General features: G+C 32.0%; 3 protein-coding genes across 3 annotated transcripts; 1 reads left to right on the forward strand and 2 right to left on the reverse strand.

Annotated features, from left to right (window-relative positions):
- Window positions 1–3,687: 3,687 nt before the first annotated feature.
- LOTGIDRAFT_66922 (hypothetical protein) lies at window positions 3,688–6,136 on the reverse strand (the record flags this gene model as incomplete). Its single annotated transcript, XM_009063717.1, has 5 exons — window positions 3,688–3,800; window positions 4,192–4,364; window positions 4,614–4,750; window positions 5,536–5,635; window positions 6,057–6,136. Coding segments are annotated over 5 exons (603 nt in total), but the record flags the coding sequence as incomplete, so codon positions are not given.
- A 4,703-nt stretch (window positions 6,137–10,839) lies between these two features.
- Window positions 10,840–11,277, reverse strand: LOTGIDRAFT_106958 (hypothetical protein; the record flags this gene model as incomplete). Its single annotated transcript, XM_009063848.1, has 2 exons — window positions 10,840–10,943; window positions 11,112–11,277. The coding sequence occupies 2 exons, from the start codon at window positions 11,275–11,277 to the stop codon at window positions 10,840–10,842; spliced, it is 270 nt and encodes an 89-aa protein (XP_009062096.1).
- Window positions 11,278–14,594: 3,317 nt separating this feature from the next.
- LOTGIDRAFT_106967 (hypothetical protein) lies at window positions 14,595–24,334 on the forward strand (the record flags this gene model as incomplete). The annotated part of the gene is made up of 17 exons (XM_009063849.1): window positions 14,595–14,771; window positions 15,018–15,200; window positions 15,685–15,792; window positions 16,223–16,337; window positions 16,646–16,886; window positions 17,412–17,591; window positions 17,890–18,112; window positions 19,032–19,142; window positions 19,400–19,524; window positions 19,892–20,104; window positions 20,352–20,611; window positions 21,067–21,185; window positions 21,800–22,093; window positions 22,379–22,486; window positions 23,014–23,089; window positions 23,358–23,553; window positions 24,007–24,334. Coding segments are annotated over 17 exons (3,057 nt in total), but the record flags the coding sequence as incomplete, so codon positions are not given.
- Window positions 24,335–25,424: the final 1,090 nt, after the last annotated feature.

Below are 25,424 nucleotides of genomic sequence, written 5' to 3' on the forward strand. Positions count from 1 at the left end.
CTTCTTATCTCTGTGAAAAAAAGATTTATATCCTTTCGTTAGCACCCAATACTTTGTTCTTTGTTTATTTATTTACATGCTTACGGTATGTTGATATTTTTTACAAAACTTGGAGGATACCAATACTGTCTCTGAGATTTCAGCATGATAAATAGTTATAGAAAATAATACTAACTTTACCAACTACATCAATTTAAACTTTAAAAATACACGACAGAAACAAAAAATAAATCTCTTTAATTCTCCAGGGGAATAACTTTGACACTTACTTGTTCTTGAGAGCATCTTTTATTCTCTTCTGTTCACGATAGAATTCCTCTTGAGATAATGGTACCACACAAGGTTGAAAAGTACCAGTGGAACCAAAGGGTGCAGGAAAGGCAGGATTAGGAGCACCTACTACTGGAACTGTAAATAATCATTTCATTAAAAATAGTAAAAATACTACATTACAGTTTCTGTTAGGTGTCAAAAGAACAAGAGTGTCTTCACTGATCACAAGTCAGCCAGACATAGATACAGCATATTATGATTGATGGTGAAAATATATTGATAGTGAACTAATTGTATGAGATATTATCAATGTTCAATATTGAAAGATATAATTTTGTCTCTCTGGAGGTGAAAAGCATTGCAGCAGAGTGCACTATCAGTGCTTAAATGTTTAAAGGTAAAATAATTTTTGTTCATCGAGTATGATATCAAAAGCCATAACCAAATGATGGTGTTGCCACAAATGAACCTAAATGACATATTGTTCCCATAGCCATAGTGATATTTCCCAGCCAAATAACATAACACCAATCTAAGTATTTAGAGAAATACACAAATTTCAATTGAAGAATTAACTCATAACAAAGCAAGGTTATAAAACTTAAAATATATAACATATATCTTAAAATTTTATCATTCTTGCCAATATGCTTAGTTCACATGCTTATGACTATAAAACTGTAATATTTCATTGACATTTGTACAAAGGAATCATATCAATTTATTAGGCAACTACATGCACTTTCTTTATGCCATCCAAATTAACTAATCTCTAATCTTTAATCCAAACTTTTGGATAAAGGATGACCATTTTCTTCAAAGAATTTGGTTAAATGTTCACTTTTACAGATAACCATGCATTACTATAATGCCTTGAAAAATATCAATAAATCAGAAGCTAATGAACACTAGAAATTTTTGATAGCAAGAAGTAAATCAAATTATATGAATATAAAAGGTAGATTATTTACCATTAAACTGAACATCCATCTCAACAATGTTAAGCTATTAAGAACTTCATACTTATTCGTGATAGCTTGAAAGACTGGACTTGAATTGCAACCAGTAAATTATAATATAGGATGGAAATTAACCAATGAGATGTCAAAATCAATGTTTAAATTTCTAGTCAGAGAGTACAGCATCTAATTACAATTAGATAACAATTTCATTTCATTATAATTTTGTTGTCAGTCTCTATTGTAATCTAATGACGTTTCAAGATATTTACAGCAGACTATCACGCGCCACTCTCATGCCAATCAGAATGAATTTTACAAGCAAGTTTCCTCAGTCTCATAATTTCATAAGTCTTATCGCTCTACTTTGAGTTTTTTTCGCTATCCCACAATTCATAGTCAATATTTAGACACGATTTCTGCATGGGGAGCTGTGATTAGTTAACAGGAAATGAGGTTTACAATAGAGACCGTTGAATATAATAGTGAAACAATATTGTAATCTACTTCTAATTAGATTAAGAGTAAAGCAGACATACCAGGGAAGCCCGGAGGGGGGACAGATAATATAGGATGAGAAATACCACTACCCAGAGGAACGCCACCTGAATATATTACAGGGGGTACAGTGTTACCTCCTTTCCAATCTGCTGTCCTAGAATACAACATACATAATCTTTTAACACATATGAAGTTTTGATTTTCAAGACATCATCACAGCATTTAATTTGATTACATAAGGCTTTCATATGTCTTACACGTACACACTGGACAAGAAAAAATTTGAACATGTGAGATGTGAGAAAATTACAGATCTGAGGTGCAAGTCTAGATCTGAACCAGCGCCATTGTGTAAAAAATTGGTATAGGGGATTACTGCACATCAACTCTTGTGCATGAACAACCAAGGAAGGGCAAGGATATCTTCGCCTACAATCGATTTTTCAAATTTCTCATCGATCACAACTAAAAGTTAAAAATTAACAGACACCACAAAAATTTTTACTACCACCTACCTCACACCACCTAATGCTTGTACTTGTTGTACATTCTCTGGTACTTGACCAACTAATGTTGACTGAAAACAGACAAACATACTCATGTATTAAGAATATTTAACAGACTCATTCAGTATGAAATAAAGACGAACATTACAAACTTAAAAAAATGAATTCAAATATACATGTGATATGTCCGCTAAATGTGATAATATAAATTTCAACATTCAGCCATCTTGTCAGACTGATTTAGTATTAAGAGAAAAGAAAACAGCAACATATACATACTCCAGGATGAGGTTCATCTTTTACAGGTGTGGGAGCTCTATCTTCACTACCAACACTGAAAAAAAAAATCATTTTCTTCAACTTCCAAACTTCAATCAACATGTATTTCTGTTGTTCAAACCACATATATATCTGAACTCTCTAAACAAGCCAGATTCTTCATTCAGATGCCTAATCATAAAGCTAAATGTTTGGTTAAGGTATCCGTTTCTTAAATGTACTTACCTGTTTTCTGAATGATCAACTGTAGTAGGCAGATGTCCAGATTGTACACTGGCCTGGATATGATGAGTCGGAGCTACATAAGCAGGTGGATGTTGTGCCGATACAACATGCTGAGGTGGATGAGCTGCAGGCACACGTTGAGTTTGAAGAGCTGCAGCTGCATGCTGGGATGGGTGTGATGCAGACAACTGTTGAGGTGGATGTGTCAAAGCAACATGCTGAGGTACATGTGTTGATGTAGCCTGTGGATGATTTACTACTTTTTGTTGTTGAGCTTGTATGAAATGACCTGAAGATACTGGACTTGGATGAACAGCAGTCCCAGGATGATGATGTTGGGCTGTGGCCAATTGAGGGTGTGACAACTGGTGCACAGTTTGTTGACCTGTGTTACCCGGAATACCCTGAGTCTGAGGATGATGTATCTGGGCTACAGGTCTACCCTGAGCAATCACGTGTTGTGGATGTGGAGGCTGTTGACGAACAGTCTGAGGAACTTGTTGAGCTGCTACAAGTGGAGGCTGACTAGATGGAACTTGTGTCCTGATAACAGCTTGATTCAAAGCATTTGGTTGAGGTTGTGAAGAAGGCACTTGACGAATCTGAGTGGGTTGTTGAACTACCTGTGTTTGAGTCTGGACTAACTGATTAGGAGGCGGTTGAGATTGACGCACTGGTTGGGACTGTGTAAGTTGTTGACGACGCTGTTGATTATAAAGTTTCCATCCTTCTCTGGCGGATACAGGTTTAGCAGGTGCTTGCTGAACTATTGGTTGGGGGGCTGGCTGTGGTGGAGGTTGATAAACTGGTTGCTGTACAACCTGAGGTTGACTTTGCTGAGGGACTGAATTAGGAAATGTTGGACTAGCACTTCGTCTCTCTTCTTGCAGATTCTCAATGGCTTTGTTCTTCACCTGTATGTAACCAGTTTCGTTATGGAAATTAACAATGGCTCTCCTCATCTGCCTGTTAGCTATCAATCTATCCGGAGATACGTCCTGTTCATGACAAGATGGACACTCATGATCTTCTGTTTCTAACAGTTTATTTCTAATACCTAGAAAGAAACATTCACATCTTGGATTTCACTAGTTTCACTACATCAAGTCTTCATATATATAGCAGTAGATCATTGAAAGACCTCAGTCCTATCATTGCAAAATCATTACTAAATCAATAGGCTTTGGTCATCATAGGTCTTCAAGAACACATTAAAATACTTTATCTTCTTCCTTGTAAGAGACAACTTTATTGTTTACCTAAAGTTAGCTGTTTACAATTAAAACCATGTTCAGGTAGCCAAGTAGCCATCCATGCTATCAGCATATATTTTTGAAATACAGGTACATATTAACATTTAAAAGATAAGAATGGTGTGGAATCCATGTATTCACCAGTGATTTCATGGTCTTATTTTGATTGTAAAACTTGTATAATATAGTACTTACATTCATCACAAAAACTGTTTCCACAGCAAGGAATTAACACAGCATCTCTTAATAAATCTTTACATATCAAACATAACAACTCTTGGGGTATGACTTTAGTTTCAGGTGGTGGGGTATTATCTTCTCCTAGTAGAAATGGTGGACGTTCTTTCTTACCAATCTCATATGCTGCCCTACAAATACAACAAAATCATAATCATTCATACTTAATTCTCTTCTAATTGATATTACATTACATGTACCTCCAGAATAACACAATAAAATTCAATTATTTCTCAGTGCATTTTCCTAACAAAAATTCTGCTCAAATTTCAAACAATGTAACAAACCCCATTTGAACTGCTTCAAATTTATTTTCGTTCTTAGTCGATTGATCCAAGTGGATGTGGTAGGATCACAATTATCAAATATTTTTGTCTTACTTGTCTATCGTAGGAACAGCGAATTGCCCAGAGTAAGTTAATAAAGCTCCTGGAGTTGTAGGATCATTGGTGAAGGTTAAATAACTATTTGGTATACCAGTACTTCGTTTAAACCTTGGTTCTATAGCATTGGTTTCCTACAATCAAGGCATATTTATACAGTAAAACTCTAGCACCAGATGGGCACAACTTGCACACCAAATGGATATGATATAGTGTTGAGGTTATTTAATCATGCCTGAAATCAATTCTGATAGCTAGCTATCTCAGAAATAAAAACTTCTTTTCTATAACTGAAATTTTCTTTCTGTTTCATTTGCATATGACTTTAATACTATTTACCAGAACATATAAATATCATATTGCTCAATAAAAACAGTACAGGATACAGTTTTTTGTGCTTTGAATTCAAGTTAAAGGGACAAGTGTGCCATTTTTAGGTATTGATTTTAGTCTTGAATATTTGTAATAGTCTCCAGAAGTATTACAAATGTTAGAAAATTACATAATTCCTTCAAAAATACTTTAAACTAAGAATTTTAATCACTATTTCTATATATGTCTTTTCTATATATCATAGAGTATCTTAAATTGACGAGTCATCTTTTAAACATTCAAACGTGGATAAATCAGGACACATAGATTTGAAGGCTCAAATTTTGACCAGGAGCTATGAACACTATTACTGATTTGCATAGCTAAAATATTCCTGTTTCTGACACTAAAGTATGATTGGTCAAAAACAATGGCACACCTGTGACATTTGTGTTAAATAAAAACTTGATTGTTTAAATGAAAAATTCTCAAATTTCAAAAAACCAAAAGTAAATGTCAATTTAGTGACTGGAGATCAACTTAAATAATATTTATTAAGGCCATTAAGCGACATTCGGGATAAATCTTGAAATCAATGATAACTTACAGTTTTAACTAAACAGTTCTGTATGTAATGTCCAGCTTGACCACATTTATAACATTTATAACCTGGAGGAGGTTGACCAGTAGGTACTTTACCTTTATAACTACAAAATAATTTGTTTCTTTTGCATATTTCTCTTGTAGAAAGTGGAAGAAAGTTTTTACTTCTAATTTTTTAAGATAAGTTGGATAGTCTCTTCTCACTGAACCATCCAAGCTTAACTAATTCCAGATTAGAGGATTGTGGAAGAATGAATGTGAAAAGGAACCATTTTACATAACATTGATCAATTTTTTTTACACTGCACATTTCAGTTTGAAACCATATTCATACAAATTGTTATGTCCAGAGGCCATAACTTGCCATTAAACCTTGGAAAGCGTCATACACTTTGTCATATAAATGAGAGTTCAGGGTTTAGGACAATTTATATTATTCACAGTCTTTGAAATAAAGGAAACACTCAAGGAATAGATGCAGAAGCGCGTGTCTGAAGCTAGTATGCTTTAGGAAAAACAACTTACTTCGAAGGATCAAAATCTTTAGTTGATTGATTCATCATAGCTTTAATTTTTTCTAATTCTGTTGAATTGGCTTTAGACATTTCTTCTGCCTGAAAAATTAGTTCATAATAATATAGGGGCGGATATACAAAAGTTTTTGTATTATTTTACTCCTTGCTCCTGAGCAAGTTCTGCCATGTCATGCAAGATGCAATTTGGAAACACATCAAGCTATCAAAATCATGGACTTCTTTTTTTTTGCTAGGGTCATTATCAATGGCATGATCAAATTTCGAAGCTTTCTGTAAGCAAGCAAACATTCAGATTGATGAGCCAATGAGCTTGAATGAATCATACAAAATATCGGAAGCTGTTATTGCAAGAATTCAGAGATTGAAGATTCTGTGTTTAATAACTGAAAACAGATGGTTCACACTCATAAATTCTAAGAGCAATTTAACTATTGCTTAGAGTGCCACAAGGCAGACACTCATTTGAAAAACCTTTTTGACACCTGTTGAGGGACTAAATTGTGTATGACTCTTAATAACAGTCTGAGATCAGTTCAAAACTGTCAGACATATAGCTCTTATAAGAATTTGATAAAACTCCAGGCAATTATTACCTGGCTGGCTGCTTCTTGTGCTGCCTTTTCTTCTTGTTCTTTCATCTGAAAATAATTCCCATAAACCATGCTATATATAGATAATTAGCTTAAATACTCAATGGTCATTCCCTCCCTATACCACCCCACTTTATATAACAATGAATTCATTAAGTAATTAAAGTTGTAATCTGTTATCTTCTTTCAAATTTCACCTTGCTCAAAGAGTCAAGGACTTTCAGCATACTGGAACTATACTTACTTTTAACCGTGACATTTCTTTACAACATTCTGTGCTCACATGGATTCGCCAGCGAAGATGTTTTCAGATCTTAAGCGAAAGGTATGATGTAATAAATTTCTGACAATTTGCTCCAAAATGAAATATGTTGAATAAAATACATAATTTTGAAGACTTGTCAAGTTGCTTTCACAATAAATTCCTCAGATTCCAAAATCACACTGAAAATTTTGCGATGCAATATGCATTGAAGGGAATTGGCCAATGAAGTTTGAAGTCACACAAGTTTATCTTTTAGATAAATCAAAAATACCAATAACAACCAGTGTTTATTTCAAAACGCCAATAAACACAAATATAAAACATACAAAAGTATAAATTATATAATAACAATAACATTGGCAATTATAACAAAGTACAAAATACCCTTGTTAAAATCATATATTCTCAATATGTAACAAAAATCAAAGAATATTTATCACAATTGACTATCAATTGAATAATAATATTTTAATTTATTAACAGAATTATGCTGATTTATCTGGTCAGATGATGGTGTTTTCTCAAGTTAATTCTCCTACCTAATTAGTTTCTTTAAAAAAGTAAACTGATACTCATACCCAACAATATCTTGTAGAGTTTTACAGTAAAGAAAAAATATAATAGAATATTTGTACGACACTGTACTACATTCAATTTGTATATTATAAGAGGTCAGATGAAAAAGAGCTAACTTTCAACTTAATAATAATGAAATGTAAAATCTGGTTTAAAAAGATACCTCCACAACATATCAATACCGTTCTATTGGCATATTGTGATCTGGACATATAAATTAAAGCCAGTATGTTTCAAATTTAATAGTCATGACATTAAAAATATGACCTCATGTATTTTAACACAATGACTGAAAACTTCGTAAACATTCTAAAATTTGCTAACATTTCTTACATGATTTTCGGATATGGTAGTGAAAGGTAATGCCAATCCAGTTTTTATTACATGCAAGAAATGTATCCCTTTTAAACAACATTACTGATATACAAGTACAATAAGATAGGCAGACTCTGAAGGAATATGAAAATTGGTATACATTAAATGCAACATTTTCTGATACTAAAGGCATGATTTCTTTTCAGATCAAATGACACTGATAGAGTGAAACAAGACTGCCTTTTCAAGCCACATATGTATCAGAAAGCAGTGCCGCAATTCATTTCGAGCAATATAATGCTTGGCATTACCTTTCAAAACAAATCCTTTCAGAGAGGAATTAAAACAAAATAACAAAATATTGACAATTAAAATCATTACAGTTAAAGATTTAATTCATTTCAATATTTGCACAAGGTACTATTTGTACATAGACAACAAATTCACACCAATATTGCCATTACCATCATTGTACCGTTAGTATATAGAACTCTGTCCCTTTTATTTAAGTGAATCGGCTTCACAGATAGTCATAACAGTGACTTTGCATCAATAAATATACAGTTAACAATGAACAGAATCTTCACACCCAGAAATTTTAAAAAAAATGTTAACTGACAGCTATAAACCCAATTTTTAAGTGATAATGTGGGCTCAAGATTATATTTTGATCAAAGCAAAGGCATTCTTACATTGAAGCTGATCACTTCTTGTGAAAATTATTGGTAAATTTCGATATACAAATGAACTTAAACAGCACAAAAACTTCTTATTCAATACAAAATTAGTTTAAAACATGAAATCTGTGCATCATATCTTTAAAAAATGCATTCTGTAAATTCATTATTCCAATATTCTTGAGGATGTTACCTGTTTTTCAGTAACAGTATATACTTCCAAGCCTGTTTAATGATCAGGGTAGTATGAGATGGGAAGTATTCATAGTAAGATAGGATAAATATTCCCATCAATTAAAAACATTCATAGTACATTGAATGCTAATCATTGCTATCTTCCAAATTTAAACTCAACATATATTTTACTTTTGAGTATAAACAGATCTTTAGCTGCAATAGGTTTACAGGTAATTGGACGCTTGATTTGTTATTTCAAACAACTATTTCCCATTAATATGTGCAAGAAATTTGAGCATACAACAAAATATTGCGAAATACATACAATAACCATACAAGATGTACAAGAAGAAAATAGCTGAATCTCTTAACATTGGGTCATAATTCATAACATATTTCACACTAGCCATGTCAAAATAACAAAAGACTCCATAACAATTAAATCAAATCTCAGAGATTCAGCTTCACATTTGATTTCAATGTTTGAAAGTTTGTTTTAAGAAAACACAAAGATTATAGTATTAAACTATTTTTCAACATATTTTATGACGAAAAAACATACATGTTATTTCAGAATTACACATTACTTTGTTACTGTTATAATGATTTCAATTATTCAGTTAGTGATACCAAAAAAAAAACCAACATAAAGTGATAAATAAAAGTGTCAACAATAAAAATTTTGCAAATTATGTAATGTTCAAGCAGTAGCAAGAACATACTATGAGTGAAAGGGAATTATAGATATTCCCAATAAACATAATAGACCTGAAATAGAAAATCTTCACAAAAATATCACAGTTTTAACCCCACAAGATCATAAAAAAAAAAAAGATACATTTTACCCGGGAAGAGAAAAGGTGTATAAAAACTTATAAACGTACTGCTTTTGCACAATTCTGCTTGAATGCCTCCCTGAAATATACAAAAGAAAATATCATAAGTACAGTGGTCTGGTTGATAGTTAATCTTATGTTGTAGACAGATGTTCAAGCAGGACATCTGTTATGGATATGAGGAGTTTAGATTTTTACATTTCAAGTAATATAAATACGAAACTCTTATGATTATGAAAAGGTATCCAGTTAAACAGTCACAAACCAAAACAGTAACAAATCTTGATAGTCCAAAACGGTAACAGATTAACAAAATCAGTAACATAATTTGGGTAAAAAGTTAATGCATCTGCCGGTAACAAGACAATTTGTATAAAATAATAACATATCAAGCTTACAGTCTTGTTCCTGTCATAAGGTTGAAGTCACAATATCAGGTGATGGTCAACAGCATTTTAAAAAATATTTTCCGGTGTTAATTAAAAAAATATGGGTAGTGTTCTTAATAACTTACAAGATAGCTTGCCAGGCAAGGTAATATTTTTTTTGTTTGTTTAAACATATTTTATTGTTTTAAGGTAATATATGCCCACTGGCAGCTTTGATTTTGAATAAAAATATTTAGCGGTACAGTAACAATCACCAGTATGAAGTATTCAACTTTCAATTTTTAGCTTGTGAAAACATTAGAAGGCAAATATTCAATCTTCAGCGCAGTACTGAATAATAAAACGAAGTTTTATCTAATTCTGGCAAGAATCATGCCTTTTAGTGTTTAAGAGCTAAAACCTGAAAGCGTTTCCAAGAACAAGGGCAATAACTCATACTAAATATTTTTCGATTTTTCTGATTTTCAATAGGGTACATCCTAGGGTGATTACGAACACTCGTACCGGTACCAAGTTTTGTAAATATCAAAATGGTCTTGGTCTTACAAAATCGAATTCTAACTTTTCTTTCAAAAGTAGATCAACCAAACACTAATCTTTGTCAGCCGTCATGACTCACATAGATAAATTGATGTAGGCGGTACTTGTAGATTTGATTGACAGTTGTTTTATCATTGAATGTTTTCTTGGTATTACGATGTTCATTATCAGTATTATTTGATTGTCTAGCTGTATTTGATTGTTAATACATTTGTTTGTAATAAATAATCACGAAATAATAAAAATATTATATAGCACATTTATATAGATTCATTTTCATGTTACCGTTTAGTGGATCTGTTACAGTTTTGTAAATATTTTAGTGTTACATTTTAGGTTGATCTGGCTGATACCTTCTCAAAACTTAAATCTTACTGAAGTGAATATCTAGTTTGGAGTTATCATACTTACCATGATTTGCTGGTACTATTTTTGGTGGATGTCTGTATGGGGACACGAGAGACAATAACAGATGAGTTCTTTGGAATAAGTTCATCAGGATTCTTGTAAACTGAAATGAATATAAAGATATCAGAATCAGTAACAGTATAATAACAGCAATACTGCAAGGTGTTATAATCATAACCTGAGAAAAGCATTTTCAGGTATAACTCTCTTCAAATACAATGCATTAGCCATGCGATTTTAAAGAATTTAGTACTCTCACAGCAATATATACCTTCTTTTGTCTGTGCATTGGTAATATCCAGGTCAAATTCTCCAGGTTTCATCCGTTTCTGTTGAAATATAGCTTTCTTCAAATCAGCAAGAGATAATGCAACACCATCGAATGAAACTGATCTGTAATCCAGTGTGGTCTTGAACTTGTAATGAATGCAAGACATTCTGGTAGATGATCAGATGAAGTTATTCAAAATTTCTTAGCAACTTTTCCTTTTTTTATGAAGTGGACAAGACTAAAAATATGTTACCGCACTTCCGGTTGTTAATTCAAAAGGTCAAGGTCGTGAAAAATTCTTCGTTAATCTTCGAATTGTCCACCGTTGACAAATCTTCTATTTACTTTGTGATTATAATAGATTGATCACAATTTGTGACAACCCACCATGTTGATAGTTTGATACTTAAACCCTCAACGATGTTTGTCGATTACTACATTTCATTTGTCAGCCATCTTTCTTCTTCTTCTTCCAACCTCGTGATCAGTTAATTTTTCGTTGTCGATAATTCAAATATTCCTGTAAATTATCGTTTGTCTTGGTCGTAGATTGCTTCAATACGCATTCTTCTTTCAATCTGTCGATAACTAAATACAAAAATCTTGACGACTCCAATCTCAAGACAATTTTTCTCCGTCTAAAATTTTAGTCCTCTTTCTTCTATTCCACCGTCTCGTTGAATCACGCAAGTTCTCGGAAGTGACGTCATCTTCCTTTTACAGGAAGTAGTCAAAAATAACAGGTGATTGTTATTGTGTTATGATAAACAATAGTAAAAGATAATTATTGAACAGTATACTTCGTGTACACGTCAGGCTAGATACACTAGTCTTGCAAGTGCATTAAATGTTAAGAGTATTGGTAAGGATGTGACACAAATATGAGTAAAATGAAGAATAACTTGTTGTTGTCATTGTCATCTTTCCCCACTTTTCCCTTGAAACAAAAGTAAAAAAAAAAAAAAAAAACATTGAATAAAATTGTTATAAACTATATTATATAGTCTACCTTTTTATTGATTTTTAATAGGTGATGTGTCTGCGACACTCTGGATGAATTTGATAAAAAATTAATTATTCGGTAATATTTAGTTGTATGCTTAGTAGCACCTTTTTTTTTGTCAAGTTGTGACTTTTTGAGTTTTGTATATTTAGGTTTTAGGTGAAGTTTAGGTTATAAGACTTGGCCATAACAAATTCTTGAAGTTTACCCCATATTGCATTTTTTTCATTCGATATTTCTAAATTTACAATAGGCCTAATTCATGAATGAAACCCAACCTAGATTTGTTTAAATTACTTGTACTGAGTTGACTTTATCAGTCATTTTTTTTTCTGCATTTCATGGAGATTAATACTTTGTCTATTTGGCACTGTATTAAACTATTGTATTCCATAAGAGCAAAGGGAACACTTATTGTAATGTTTAGAAAGAGAAGACAATAACACAGGACTTCATCCTTTAAATGAACAAGACCAGCCTTTCTTCAAAGGTTTTGAATATGTTGGAGTACTTTTTGGTTGGATCATGTTCAAATACTGATTATTTCTAGGAGGAGTTTCCTTAATATCAGATGAAACGGTCATGTGACGTAGAATGGATGAAGGGGCCATTAAAAATGATAGTGAAATAAATGAAAATGATGATAATGGGAGGGAGGAAGAAAATAGTAGTCATGTTAATATACCACAATTATTATCTATAATTTCATCATTAGTCAAACAGGTAAAGTTCTGTTTTTATTCATGTAAAAATTTATCTTGTGGACAATAACTTGGTGTAGAATATGTTGTAGAATTCTATTTCATGTTGTTGATGAAGCACAATTTCAAATAATATTGTTTGCTATAACCTTTTCAACCTGAAATACTAGAATTGGAATTGAAGAAAAAAATATTTTACATTGCCAATTTTGTTTCAAATTATAGTTGATTTATACCCAGCAAATTCTTATAATTCAAAGAAATAGTCCAGCGAATGAGGTGAAATGGCAGTCTAATGTTTTATAAATTTCAATTATAATTCTATGTGTATTTCAGCATAAACTTTCAGAGGCTTTGGAGGAATGTAATATAGGTAAACTTTTATTTCAAATTTATTAATTATAAACAAGGTATATAGTATTCAATATATGTTTATTGGCTGGCTCAGTTTCGACTTTGCTTATCTGATTCTAGTTACCCTACAATGAATGATATAATACATTGGAAACTGTATAGTTATATCTTTTTATTTTAACTTCTAATTCACAATTCTTCTTCAGGTCTAAAATCTAAACCCCATCATGAAAAATTATTGGAAAAAAAGATTAAAGTTTTGTGTCAACTAGGAAGGTTTCATGAGGCATATGGTTTGTCTACAGATTGGTCTAAAAGACAACCAGAGGTATTTAATTTATGTTTTCTTGTATCTCATCTGTTATTTAATTCTTCCAGATTCGACCACATCATTTAGATTTTTAATCTAACAATATAATTAAAAAAAAAGCCTGTGTTTTATATAAGTTTGAAACATCATATTTCTTTTAAAGGGCAAAGCAAGAAAACTATTTGTTGTCAGAAGGAAAACATTATCTTTAATGGGACAGGTGCACCATTTTGGGGGTTTGATTTGGGTCTTCAGAAGTACTAGAAATGTACGAAAATCGCATAATTCTTTCAAAAGTATCTCAAAATAGGAATTTTACTCACTATTTCTATATATGCCTTTTCTTTATATCATAGAGTATCTTAAATTGACGAGTCATTTTAACATTCAATCACAGATAATTCTGGACACACACGGACTTAAAAGCTCAAATTTTCGACAGTGAGCTGTGAACACTATTATCCATTGGCTTAGCTTAAAAATTCCCGTTTCTGAGACTAAGGTATGATTGTTCAAAAAGAATGGCACACCTGTCCCTTTAAGTTTCATATTGACAGTTTGAACTTGTGACTTTATTTTAAAGTATTTTGACTCTTTTAGCACCCAACTGCCAAAAAGGAAGTAAACAGATTAAAAGTAGTTTTAGCAGCTCTAGATGATAATTATTCAGATGAGGATGACAATAATAACGATCCACAAGATGTCAACTTAGAGTCAATACAGCCACCACCCTCCTCTTCCCTTCAACCAGAAAATGACAGAGAAAGATCAAACCCTGGTTCAATGGAATCAACAGATAATGAAAATGATCTACAAACAGATTGTGTAATTGCTGAAAAGGAAGAAAATCTACGTCCAGATAGTTTTACCCAAAAAAATAATTGTATTTTGAACAATCTACAAAATTCTCAAGCTGGTAAGTTTGTTCTTTGCATTAGTAGTATTAGACAGTAGTAATCTTGGGAGAACTTGCTATTGAAGGGTGATTAAAACAGATACGCATATTATAACACGTTGCAAAATTGAATAAAATTAATTCAATAATAATACAAGTCCGCTATTAAGTTCTTTATTTTGAATATGTGTTGATATTTGTAGATTTTGATGGATTTGAATGTACTTTCTGTGATATCAAATTCAATAAGAAAGAAGAATTGGAAACTCATTGCCGAAGTGATCTGCATAAGAAACGTCTTACTTCTGATGAAGGACAAGACTGGAAGTTCCGACCTCCTCCAAGAGGATTATCCAGTGAAGAATATTCTCTATGTCAAAGGTATTCTGCTTTATTTGTATTTAGTTATGTAATTACTTTTCCTATTTAATTTCTTAATTTGTGAATGTCAAGCTTGACTTGCCCTTGTATACAATTTTATTTCACAAACTTCTAAAATCTTTGACATAATAATCATTTTACAATTATTTCTGTGACTTATCCATTTATCATGATTATTTCATTTCCTGATTTTTTTTTGAAACACAGTTTAAGCTTATATTTTACAAGCAGTTAATTTATTTTAAGATTTGCTGACAATGAGCGTTGTTCATTTGGTGTAAAATGTACAGAAGCTCATTCTGAAGAGGAATTAAATGAATGGAAAGAACGATTTAAGTTTCGACGTGAGCAACTACAAAAAGCCAGAGAAAAACTCCTTCATGGAAATTCATTTACTGAGAAGTTGATGGAAAGATTGATGCTATCAGAAAACCCTAGAGCTATAGTGAGTTCTCATTCTTAAATACAAGTTTTAATTTGATTTGTTGCATGATACTTAAATATTAGGAAAGCATGTTTCTATGTAAATTATCAGTGATATCTCTAGCAGTCATTTTATAAATAGATCTAAAAAATATATGAGAATTAAGTGTATGAATGAATAACAATTATTGGAAGTTTCAGCTGTATAATTTATCCTTCATTTTAAAATACCTCTAACAGAATAACATTGTACTTAAAAATTTCTACCGTTATCAAACCCCGAAAACCCCGGTAGAAAATTCTACCGGGTCTAACCCCGCCAACTTTTTACCGGGGTCGAACAGTATATAAGTCAGCCCCTGCTGAGTGAGTTTTTATCAGTCTGAAGAGTTCAATCTGAATGAAACTAGTCACTGTAAAATTCAGGGATAACTGGTCAAAAAAGCCAACCTTATCTCTTTTACTTTAATTATTAGTTTGATATATTCTCTTTTTTTTTTCTATAGTTGGTACAGTCTTTAGATTTTGTAAAGTTACATATAAATGCTGATTTAAAAGTTACCATGCCCAATAAAAGATCAACGTTTGCCTGGACATTTACAGTAACTAGTAAGGTAAGTAAACTGTGTTCAACCTTCCAGTCATTAATTATGTTCTAGCAGTGACAGGATCTCAAAAAGATAATTTGACTTTGTAACAAATTGATTCATGCATTTCTATAATGATGGATTCAATAAGGTTATGAATTTTGTAACTTCTTTTTTGAGAATATCTACTTTTTAGTCGCTAATTGCTTTGGTTGTACATTTGAAGATCAAGATTATTATTTTTCTTAATTGAAACTAGAACCATTGAAATCTGATTCTTATTGATCTCAACAGAAGTCATCCAAGTAGCTAAGGCTATTTATAGATGAAAAAGTCAGATCTTTATTCTGTGAATATTAATGAGTGAATTTTTCCCGGCAAATGATTTTTACATAACACAATGGGTCCAAATTAATGTTATATAGAAGACTTGAGCCTGAGGTTATCTGTATTTCAGATGTCACTACATAATGTATGTTTATTAGATGATGTCAACAAATCATATTTCTATATCTCATCAATATCAGTTGGTCCAAAGAAAACTCAGAAATACCAGAATCTAGAGAATCATTGTCAGGAATGGTATAATCCTGATTTATCTGGTAAATCACATGGTGAATATGTATATAGAGTTAAGGTAGGAACTTTGATACTTTCCTCATTTAGTCATTCTTTGATCTAGTAGATCTAGTAAAAGTATCTGATTCCAAAATGATGGTTTCGAATGAAAACATGCATACTTTGAAATTTGTTACTTTAGACCTGTTAAATTTATATTAGCCAAAGTTAGATACTTTTTCACATATTCCTATGGTAACTTATTCATATTGTAAAAATAAATCTGAATCTCTAAAGGGGAGGGAGATTAATGTTTTTTTAGATGGTATGTGTAAAAACTCTTCACCTTTAATTTGTTATTTAACACAGGTGGTGTTTAAAACTGATATATTTGGTACATTCCGACAGTCTATTATATTTGATTTTGGGTTTGAGACAGTATTGATGAGAGAGATACAGGTTGAATCAGAAACAGATTTAGATAAACTAGCTAGTGATATTATTATAACAGAAGCTAATAGATGGACTAAAGATAAAGTTAATATTACACCTTTTCAACTGAGGTAAGATCGAATGACGCTTTTTCAAGATATTTTTTCAGAGATATCCATGACAATAGTAGATCAATAACATTAACACACTGCCCAAATGCTAATTGTCAAATCATCATTGGAACACCCCTACTTTCTATTCATATAAGTATTAGCATTTTCATTCTTGTATATGAAAATAAGGGAACCCATCTTTAAATTCAAAATTTATTAAGCTATACTATGATACTTTTACAGGAATTTTATCGTTTTGAGCCCATTTTCTCACTGTTGAACGAGTGTTTAATGATGTCAAATTGGCCATTCATCCACATGATGTAACCATCTTATCAATGGATGACCTATTAACCTCGCTTTCGTTCAAAAATGAGGTCTACGGTCTATTAAGGTTAATAGAAATAGTGGAGTAATCCTTATATTACATTATTAAATCTGATTTTTTAAAGAAAAATTCCTCTGTAACTCTTCTTTTACTATACCAAGTAAATTGAGGCATACTCCTGAATAACGTGAACCTAATTCTTTTACTATTTGTAGTTCTGAGTATTTAAGTGAAAGTGATAAAAACTTGCTGGCCAAGTACAGTTTACCTCAAGCTGAAAAATTTTCTCGACCAGAATCAGCCATCATGCAAACATTAAATAAAAAAAATTACAGAGAGTGGATGCATGAAATGTTATATTTAGAAGAAATGGCTCAGTTTTCATCAATTTCTGGGTAAGATTTCTAAGTTATGAAATTCTAATCAGAATCTTATTAATGCTTTGGATGAATTGAAAGCATTGATACGCTGTAATGAAATTATATATTTTATTATGACATTACTTTTTAGGAATTAATATTCCTGCAGAGATCTTATTCTACATCCTTCAAGAATGCAGATTTCTTTCCATACATTTTGCTCTCTACACATTACGGGTATAATCTTCAATTTTACAATTAGTACAAAATAAAACGAAGCTCATTCTGAACAAAGTATGGAATATAAGATGTTATTATTGAATTGTTATTTCAGATTTAATATTAAAACAGCTCTACAACTAGTTAATAGATTTTTATTGATGCCTGGTGCACTGTCTATAGCTAAATATGCTAACAATGGAGAATTATTTGCTAAAATGAAACTTGAAGATGATTTGTGTGAAGATAGTATAAGTGGTCGTTTGATTTTACAAAATGCTCAATTTGCTTATATTGCTTTATGTAAATCTAATAAAGAAAAGTCATTACCTAAAAAGGTATATTGGAATTTTACTATTATCAATTTTGGACTGTTACTATGTACAGTTATCACAAATATTCTCTATTAGTGCAGGCTATTCAGATTCTACGACGTTTCCTGTTTACTGTTTAGTTTTTATCCGCCCACATCTCTCTATGTGGACGTATATTGTCGGCACCCTCGTCCGTCCGTCAACATTTGCTTGTAAACGCTATAAAAACTAGATTTTTTGATGGAATCAAATGAAATTCAGTATGTGTATACATATTCATAAAACTAAGATCAAGTTTGAATTTGAGCTATTTTCGACCATTAGAAGCAGAGTTATTGCCCTTGCCCCAAAATCTTGAATATGCCATACTCTCTTAGTTTTCAACCGATTTTGATGAAACTTAAAATAGATGTTATTGGACCTAAATCGAAAGGTTTTAGTTTTCAAGATTTAGGCCTCTTACGTCTGTTTTGAGGAGTTATCGCCCTTTAACCTCTATACGGTAAGTGCTTCTATCAACATCAATTGCTCGTAAACACTCTAAAAGCTAGAGTGTTTGAAGGAATCAAATGAAATTCGGTATGTGCATACATATTCATGAAATGAAGGTCCATCCGTCCGTCAACATTTGCTTGTAAACGCTCTGAAAACTAGATTTTTTTATGGAATCAAATGAAATTCGGTATGTGTATACATATTGATAAAACGAAGATCAAGTTCGAATTTGAGCTATTTAGAAGCCCTTGCCCCAAAATCTGGAATATTTACCATCTGCATGGCTTTGGTCCGCTATCTTCGAGTTCCCCATCAGTTTTCATTTGCTTCTAAGAATTGGAAATATAAATATAGTGCTGTAGCATTAACTGAAAACAAAGTACATTTGATTGCATTTCAGTGGAAACCCATAGTGGAACATGATGTAAATGATTTATATTTTATTTAGGCATATGAAGTATATATAGAAGATAAAGGAAAGAATTTTATATTTCTACGTTTACCTAAAGTTTGTGTTGAAGAATTGAAACTCTCCTGTGATGAAGAAGTAACAGTTTTAGTAAGTTACTTGTTTCTACACCTTTAAATTAGAACATGAAAAATAAACCAACTTGTATTTTCTAGACATTTCTTGAAAGAGTTAATACCATGATCAAAATGCAAATAGGAAGCAATTCATGAAAAATTTGAAAAAAAGAAGTTTTTCAGAGACCTTAGACTAGACCATTACATTTAACTTAGAGCTGTTATCAAAGTATCATTTTCACAAGGTATTGATCTTATCTAAAATTGATTATTTACTGCAATATTTTGTAGGTCCAATTTCAGTTAAACCGTTTACCTAAAGTTGAAATGCATGCTGCAGTGGATAAATTACCTTCAATAGATACTGTGTTTCCAACTCTAGAGGATTACAAGTCAATTCCTTGGTCTCCTTCAAGGTAAGTGTCATAAAATATATTTTGGTGATATGTAGATGGGAATATAATGACTGATCATCGCCACTGGAAATTATGTTAGTTGCGTTACCTGTTGTTAAAAATGTTTTGTCCTATATATGATCCAAAATACTTGTATTCTTTTGTTTAAAACTTGTAAGGCCATATGAAATCAATAAATTAGAGGCCCTGCATGCTCTGATTAAATACCTGACTCTACGAAATTTAAACTTTTATTTTGTTTCCTATTGTGACTGATTCCAAAAATCTGACAGAAATTATATATGATTTAAGGGCTTTTAACAATTTAGAAAGTAAAGGTGTTGATCCCCTCATCAATAAATATAAATCATCGATTCTCTATTTGTAGACAATGTGATTCTGAATTAAATGGTTGTAAGTTAAATGCAAAACAGAAAGAAGCTGTATTAGCTATTACAATTGATCCTGAGACAAAGTTACCTCCCTTATTAATAGTTGGACCATTTGGTACTGGTAAAACATATACATTGGCTCAGGCAGCTAAACAAGTACTCAAACAACTAGATGGCAGTAGAATACTGATTTGTACCCATTCTAATAGGTAATACATGTATTATGATGTCAATTATTATCTTTGAATAGCTGTTTTTTCAAGATGTAGCTTATTTCTTATAGATAGTTTTAGAATGTCTTTGTGATAAGAATGTAAGTTTGTATTGATATTTAATATTTAGGAGAGATATGTAGAGTTTTTCAGCAAAAGTGATATTTTTACCTGGGCTTCTATTTTGGATATGTCTTCATTAGCCTAATTTATTACATGGAAAATTTAATATTTTCAATTCCAGTGCTGGTGATTTATATATTAAAGATTTTTTCCATGCCTGGTTTGAAGAAGGTAATGAAGAGATGAAACCATTACGTATTATATATAAAAACAGATGGGTTCAGACTGTATCAGAAACAGTGTTAAAATATTCACTATTTGATTCCCATACCAGTACATTTAAATATCCTACACTAGAAGATTTAGAGAAACATCGAGTTATTATTACAACATTAAATACTGCACGTTATATCAGTGATCTAAATATCTCTAAAGGTAAGTGTATTGTTACTTTTATAAGGTAGCTTTCCATTTTTGCATCAATTTTTAAGGTTGTCAAGCGTTTACGGTGGTACTTGATATGAGTGTTTCTATTTAATTATTTAACCCTATTGCCTAGCAACCCTTCTACCACTCACAAATGATGGGATATGTTACCCATTTCGGCCTGTCAATCAGCCATTACCATGTGACGTAAAATAATGTAAATGTCATACAATTCAACTCATACTGCTTGAAGTTCAAGGTATATGATATCACACTTAGTGATCGAAGGGTTGAGTCTGTATTTTCTGTTTGAGTTGAGCTATTTAGTGAGTCAGAGTCGGCCTATCTGCACAATATGTTTTGAATTTCCATCATTTTTATTGAATTGAGCTTTTTTTTAATTTTTTTTTTTAATTTCAACTGTAACTATGAAATTTAATCTAGTAAATCAATATATTTGTTTGTTGCAGGGTTTTTCTCTCATATATTTATTGATGAGGCAGCTCAAGCCTTAGAATGTGAAACATTAATACCATTATCTATGTCATGTGAATCAACTAGATTGGTACTAGCAGGAGATCATATGCAGGTTCGTTGAAAAGTATATCATTTTGAAAACCAGGGAAATTTTGTTTAAGGTTCGGTAGATGTGATCTTAGAGATTCAAAAACTTTGAAGCAAACATTAAACAATCTAATTGGAGTAATGATTTATTGTCTATAAATTGTTAATTTCATTATTTGATGTATGCATATTCATTAATCCTTTTTTTTATGATTTTTATACTTTTTGGTTAATTTCTGTTTTATTAAACTTAAACTAATTAAGTTGTATATTTTATATTTATGATATGTTAAATAGACCTTTATATCATTAAGTTTATACCTATTAATACTGACAAAAATTACATTATTATGGTGAAATAAAAAACATACATTATTATGGTGAAATAAAAAACATTCATTTGTAGAGTGTACAAGATGTTCTTGTTAATAAAATGATATATTTACAATGACTTCTGATGATGTACACAAATTAAGTAAATTCAACTCAGTAGGAAATAGCTCTTGAAACTTCAATCTCACAATCTTCAAGCTTTTAACACACATTTATACTAATTTGCATATATGACATCAAAAAACCCAACTACTGAAGTATTTTGATAGTTGTATCATTATTATGTTTTTACCTTTCTTCTTTCAGCTCAGTCCTGAAGTGTATGCTGATTTCTGTCGGCAGCAATATTTCCAAATGTCACTTCTAGAACGTCTACATGAATATTACCCTCATGATCACCCGTGTAAAATAATGCTTTGTGAGAACTATAGATCTCATTCAGCCATTGTTGATTTTACATCTGAATTATTCTATGAAAACAAACTGATCTCTAGTGGTAAACAGAAGGCTCACAGTAAACTTTACCCACTCACATTTTACGCAGCAAAAGGTGAAGAAGTTCAACATCAAAATAGTACAGGATTTTACAATGCAGCAGAGGTCAGTTGACTTAAAATAACTATCCAGATTTTTGAGGGGAGTGATTGCGCACCACATTGGGATAATGAAGGCTGTTTAGAAACTTGGAAAATATTTGGACCGATTTCAGGCTCTAAGCTAAGCAAGTGACTCACCTAAATTAATTTTTATAAATTTAAAACTTTGACATACCCAATTTTAGGCACATTGAATAATAGTTTGATTACATGAGTCATGTACATGTGTTTTGGACACCTTTCAGAGCTTTCAGGATAGAAAGTATTAAACATGTTGATTATATTTTAGGTATTTGAGGTAGTTGAAAGAGTAGTTGATCTACAGAGAAAGTGGTTAGATGAATGGGGACCAATGAATGACAGTTCTATTAGTATTGTTACGCCCTATGCCGATCAGGTACAAATTATTTATCAATTCAACTTTATAGGTGAAACACAGAATGAATTGACTGATCCAAAAGTCAATTTGTTTAGACTATTTTGAAAAATTTGAATATTGACTTTTAAATGAATGTTATCTCTTCTATTCAAGAGTTAGGATGTATATCTAACGATAAAATAAGACTGTTTGATTGTACATTTTCAATATTAAATAACAGACAATAAATTCTGGCACTCACACGAGCCATCAGCTCAGACAGAATTCATTCGTGCACTTCTTAAGGCGATAGCTTCCGATAGCTTTATTTACACACACACACAAGCATTTGTTCATTCGTGGAAAAAATTAGTCAAACATTTCGTCACGAATGACCAAAATCTTACATAAATTTACCCGCACACGGAAGCTATCGCTTTAAGGCGAAGTGCACAAATGATTTCTGCAAGAGCTGATGGCTCGTGTGTGTGCCAGACTTAAAATTGAAAGTTTGTAAATAAGAATTTCATGTTTATGCCATGTTGATGTTGAATCTATATATCTAGGTTAAGTTTATAAGAAATGAATTAAGAAGACAGAAGTTATATCATATTAGTGTAGAAAGAGTACATAATATACAGGGTTAGTTTTTGTTGAGATTTTTTTTCTATTAAAGGACAATGATTGGAAACGCAGGAATTGCTATCACTGTCTTCGATATATATACAAATTTAGAAATTCTCTTTAATACCCCAGAAAATGAAAGTGACGACGTATCATTTTCAAAAACTTGAAATCTGAATGACATAGCTCAGTAAAAACTCAAACAATTTTGACTTAAGAATCTTTACTTCTTTCACTATGTATCTGTACTTGAATAGTTTTTATGTAAAATGTGTTTTGTTTGTAGGAAAACAATTCCGTGTAGTAATATTAAGTACAGTAAGAACCCAGAATACATGTAGATCAGATACTAGTGAAGAAGACCTGATGGATTATGGTTTCCTATCTAATTTAAAACTGTTAAATACTGCTATTACACGAGCTCAATCTCTAGTTATGGTAGTAGGTGATCCTGTATCTCTATGCTTAGTTGGTAAATGTAGGTGAGTAAAGTATTTTATTAAGTTTAATGCTTTGTAAAAATACAGCAAAGGTTTAATCTGAATTCTCAATTGATAACCACTATCCATGGATACTATTTATCTGCTAGTCTTTGCACATTCCTACCTTTTTCATAGGGTAAATCCTAGTATGTCACTCTTTTGTAGGAACTGAGTTGTCATTTTTTCTCAACTTACTAGGTCTGTGACCAGCTTAGATTACCAAAATTCAGCCTGCAAGTATTTGCTAATTTGATGTGATAGATTACTCTAACTTTGGTCTACACATAGGGGAAGCAGTTAATTCAAATTTTTTTAAAAGTATAGCTTACTATATTTTACTCTTTGATGATTGAATTTTACATTCTTACAGATTGGCAAACTAAAATAATTAGGTTTTAGATGAAAAAAAAGCCAACGGAAATGTTATCATTTTTTTGTCATTTTTTATTTCAGGAAAGTGTGGGAATATTTTCTGGAGATCTGTAATCAACACAGTAGTTTTTATGGTATGACATGGAGTACTCTTAGAGCTCAGCTAGAGGGTGTTGAGATGACAAAGACATATACCTTAAATCCACTAGCTCCTGAATTTATACCTAACAGATTGTATCATATAACTAAAGCTGCATCTGATAGTATGGGAATGAATCTCCAGTCACAACCAATGCCCTCTATTCCACCCTGGCAACAACATTTGTATGGACCTTCACCATATAATCATCCCATATCCAACTTTCATCCTTATCCGGTATGTCTTACCTTTAATCACTTCCAGCTTTGATTTGAAAATGGTAAACATTATGTAAATATCTTGATGTCCTCCCTTTAATGAAAAATAAAAACAATGCTCCATAATATTTATAAGTTGAGTTCAATCTAACATTGATTCCTCTCTTTGTAGATGTATCAACAAATGATGCCATTCCCAATCCCAGGCTATATGCCTAACCTGTATCATGGTAGAGTCATGTACAAACCACAACCTACTACTGGAAGATCTTCTCCAAAATCATCTCGCTCAGCTGGTCAGCTCTCATCTAATAACCAGAAAAACAATACTAAAGATGCTATCAGGACATTTGAAGGAAGACTTCATCCAAAACAATCACGTAAAATGATGATGTACATGCCACAACGATTTCCTATAACATATCCACCATACTATCCAATGATGCCCCAGTATCCTGGATATTATTATGTCCCAGATGATGCAAGACAAATTAATCCCTATCTACATCCGCATTTAAATATGCCTGCAAGATATTATGTAGGTGCATCCGCGGCCCAATCTCCAAGATCAGACAGCGATTCTGATACCACAGAAGCACGATCATCACCTAGTGCAACCACTTCAGGTCAACAGATTCAACTTCTACCCAATGTCAAGCATATTCCTGGCCATTTATCACCCATCCCTCATAGCACAAAACCTGGTAAAACAACCAACAAATCTGGTGAACACGGGCAGAAGAGGTCACCACCCATCCCTCATACACAGAGTGAAGACAGACGATTACACGTATCTGAACGTCCCTATAGTCCTGCTAACTATACATGTGAACGTTCCTCCACGCCAGGATCAGACAGCGAACAGACCACCAAGCCTCATCCATTCTCTAAAAATAGAGGTCCATTCAGTCAACGTGAACGTCATCCTGATTCTGATGACGGCAATTCAGTATCTGACACTCTGATAGATAGAAGACCTGGAAAAAACTTAAGTTTGAAAACTGGATTCAGTCGTCAGTTCAGTGATGATCTACCGACTCCAACAGAAGTGAAAGATATTGTACAGATGATGGAAGAGAGTATTGCTGAGGAACCGTCCACTCCAACACAGGAATCTTCAGACCACAAGAAACCAGAAGACA

This window comes from Lottia gigantea (assembly GCF_000327385.1).
Source record: "Lottia gigantea unplaced genomic scaffold LOTGIsca_6, whole genome shotgun sequence".
Lineage (NCBI taxonomy): Eukaryota > Metazoa > Mollusca > Gastropoda > Lottiidae > Lottia > Lottia gigantea.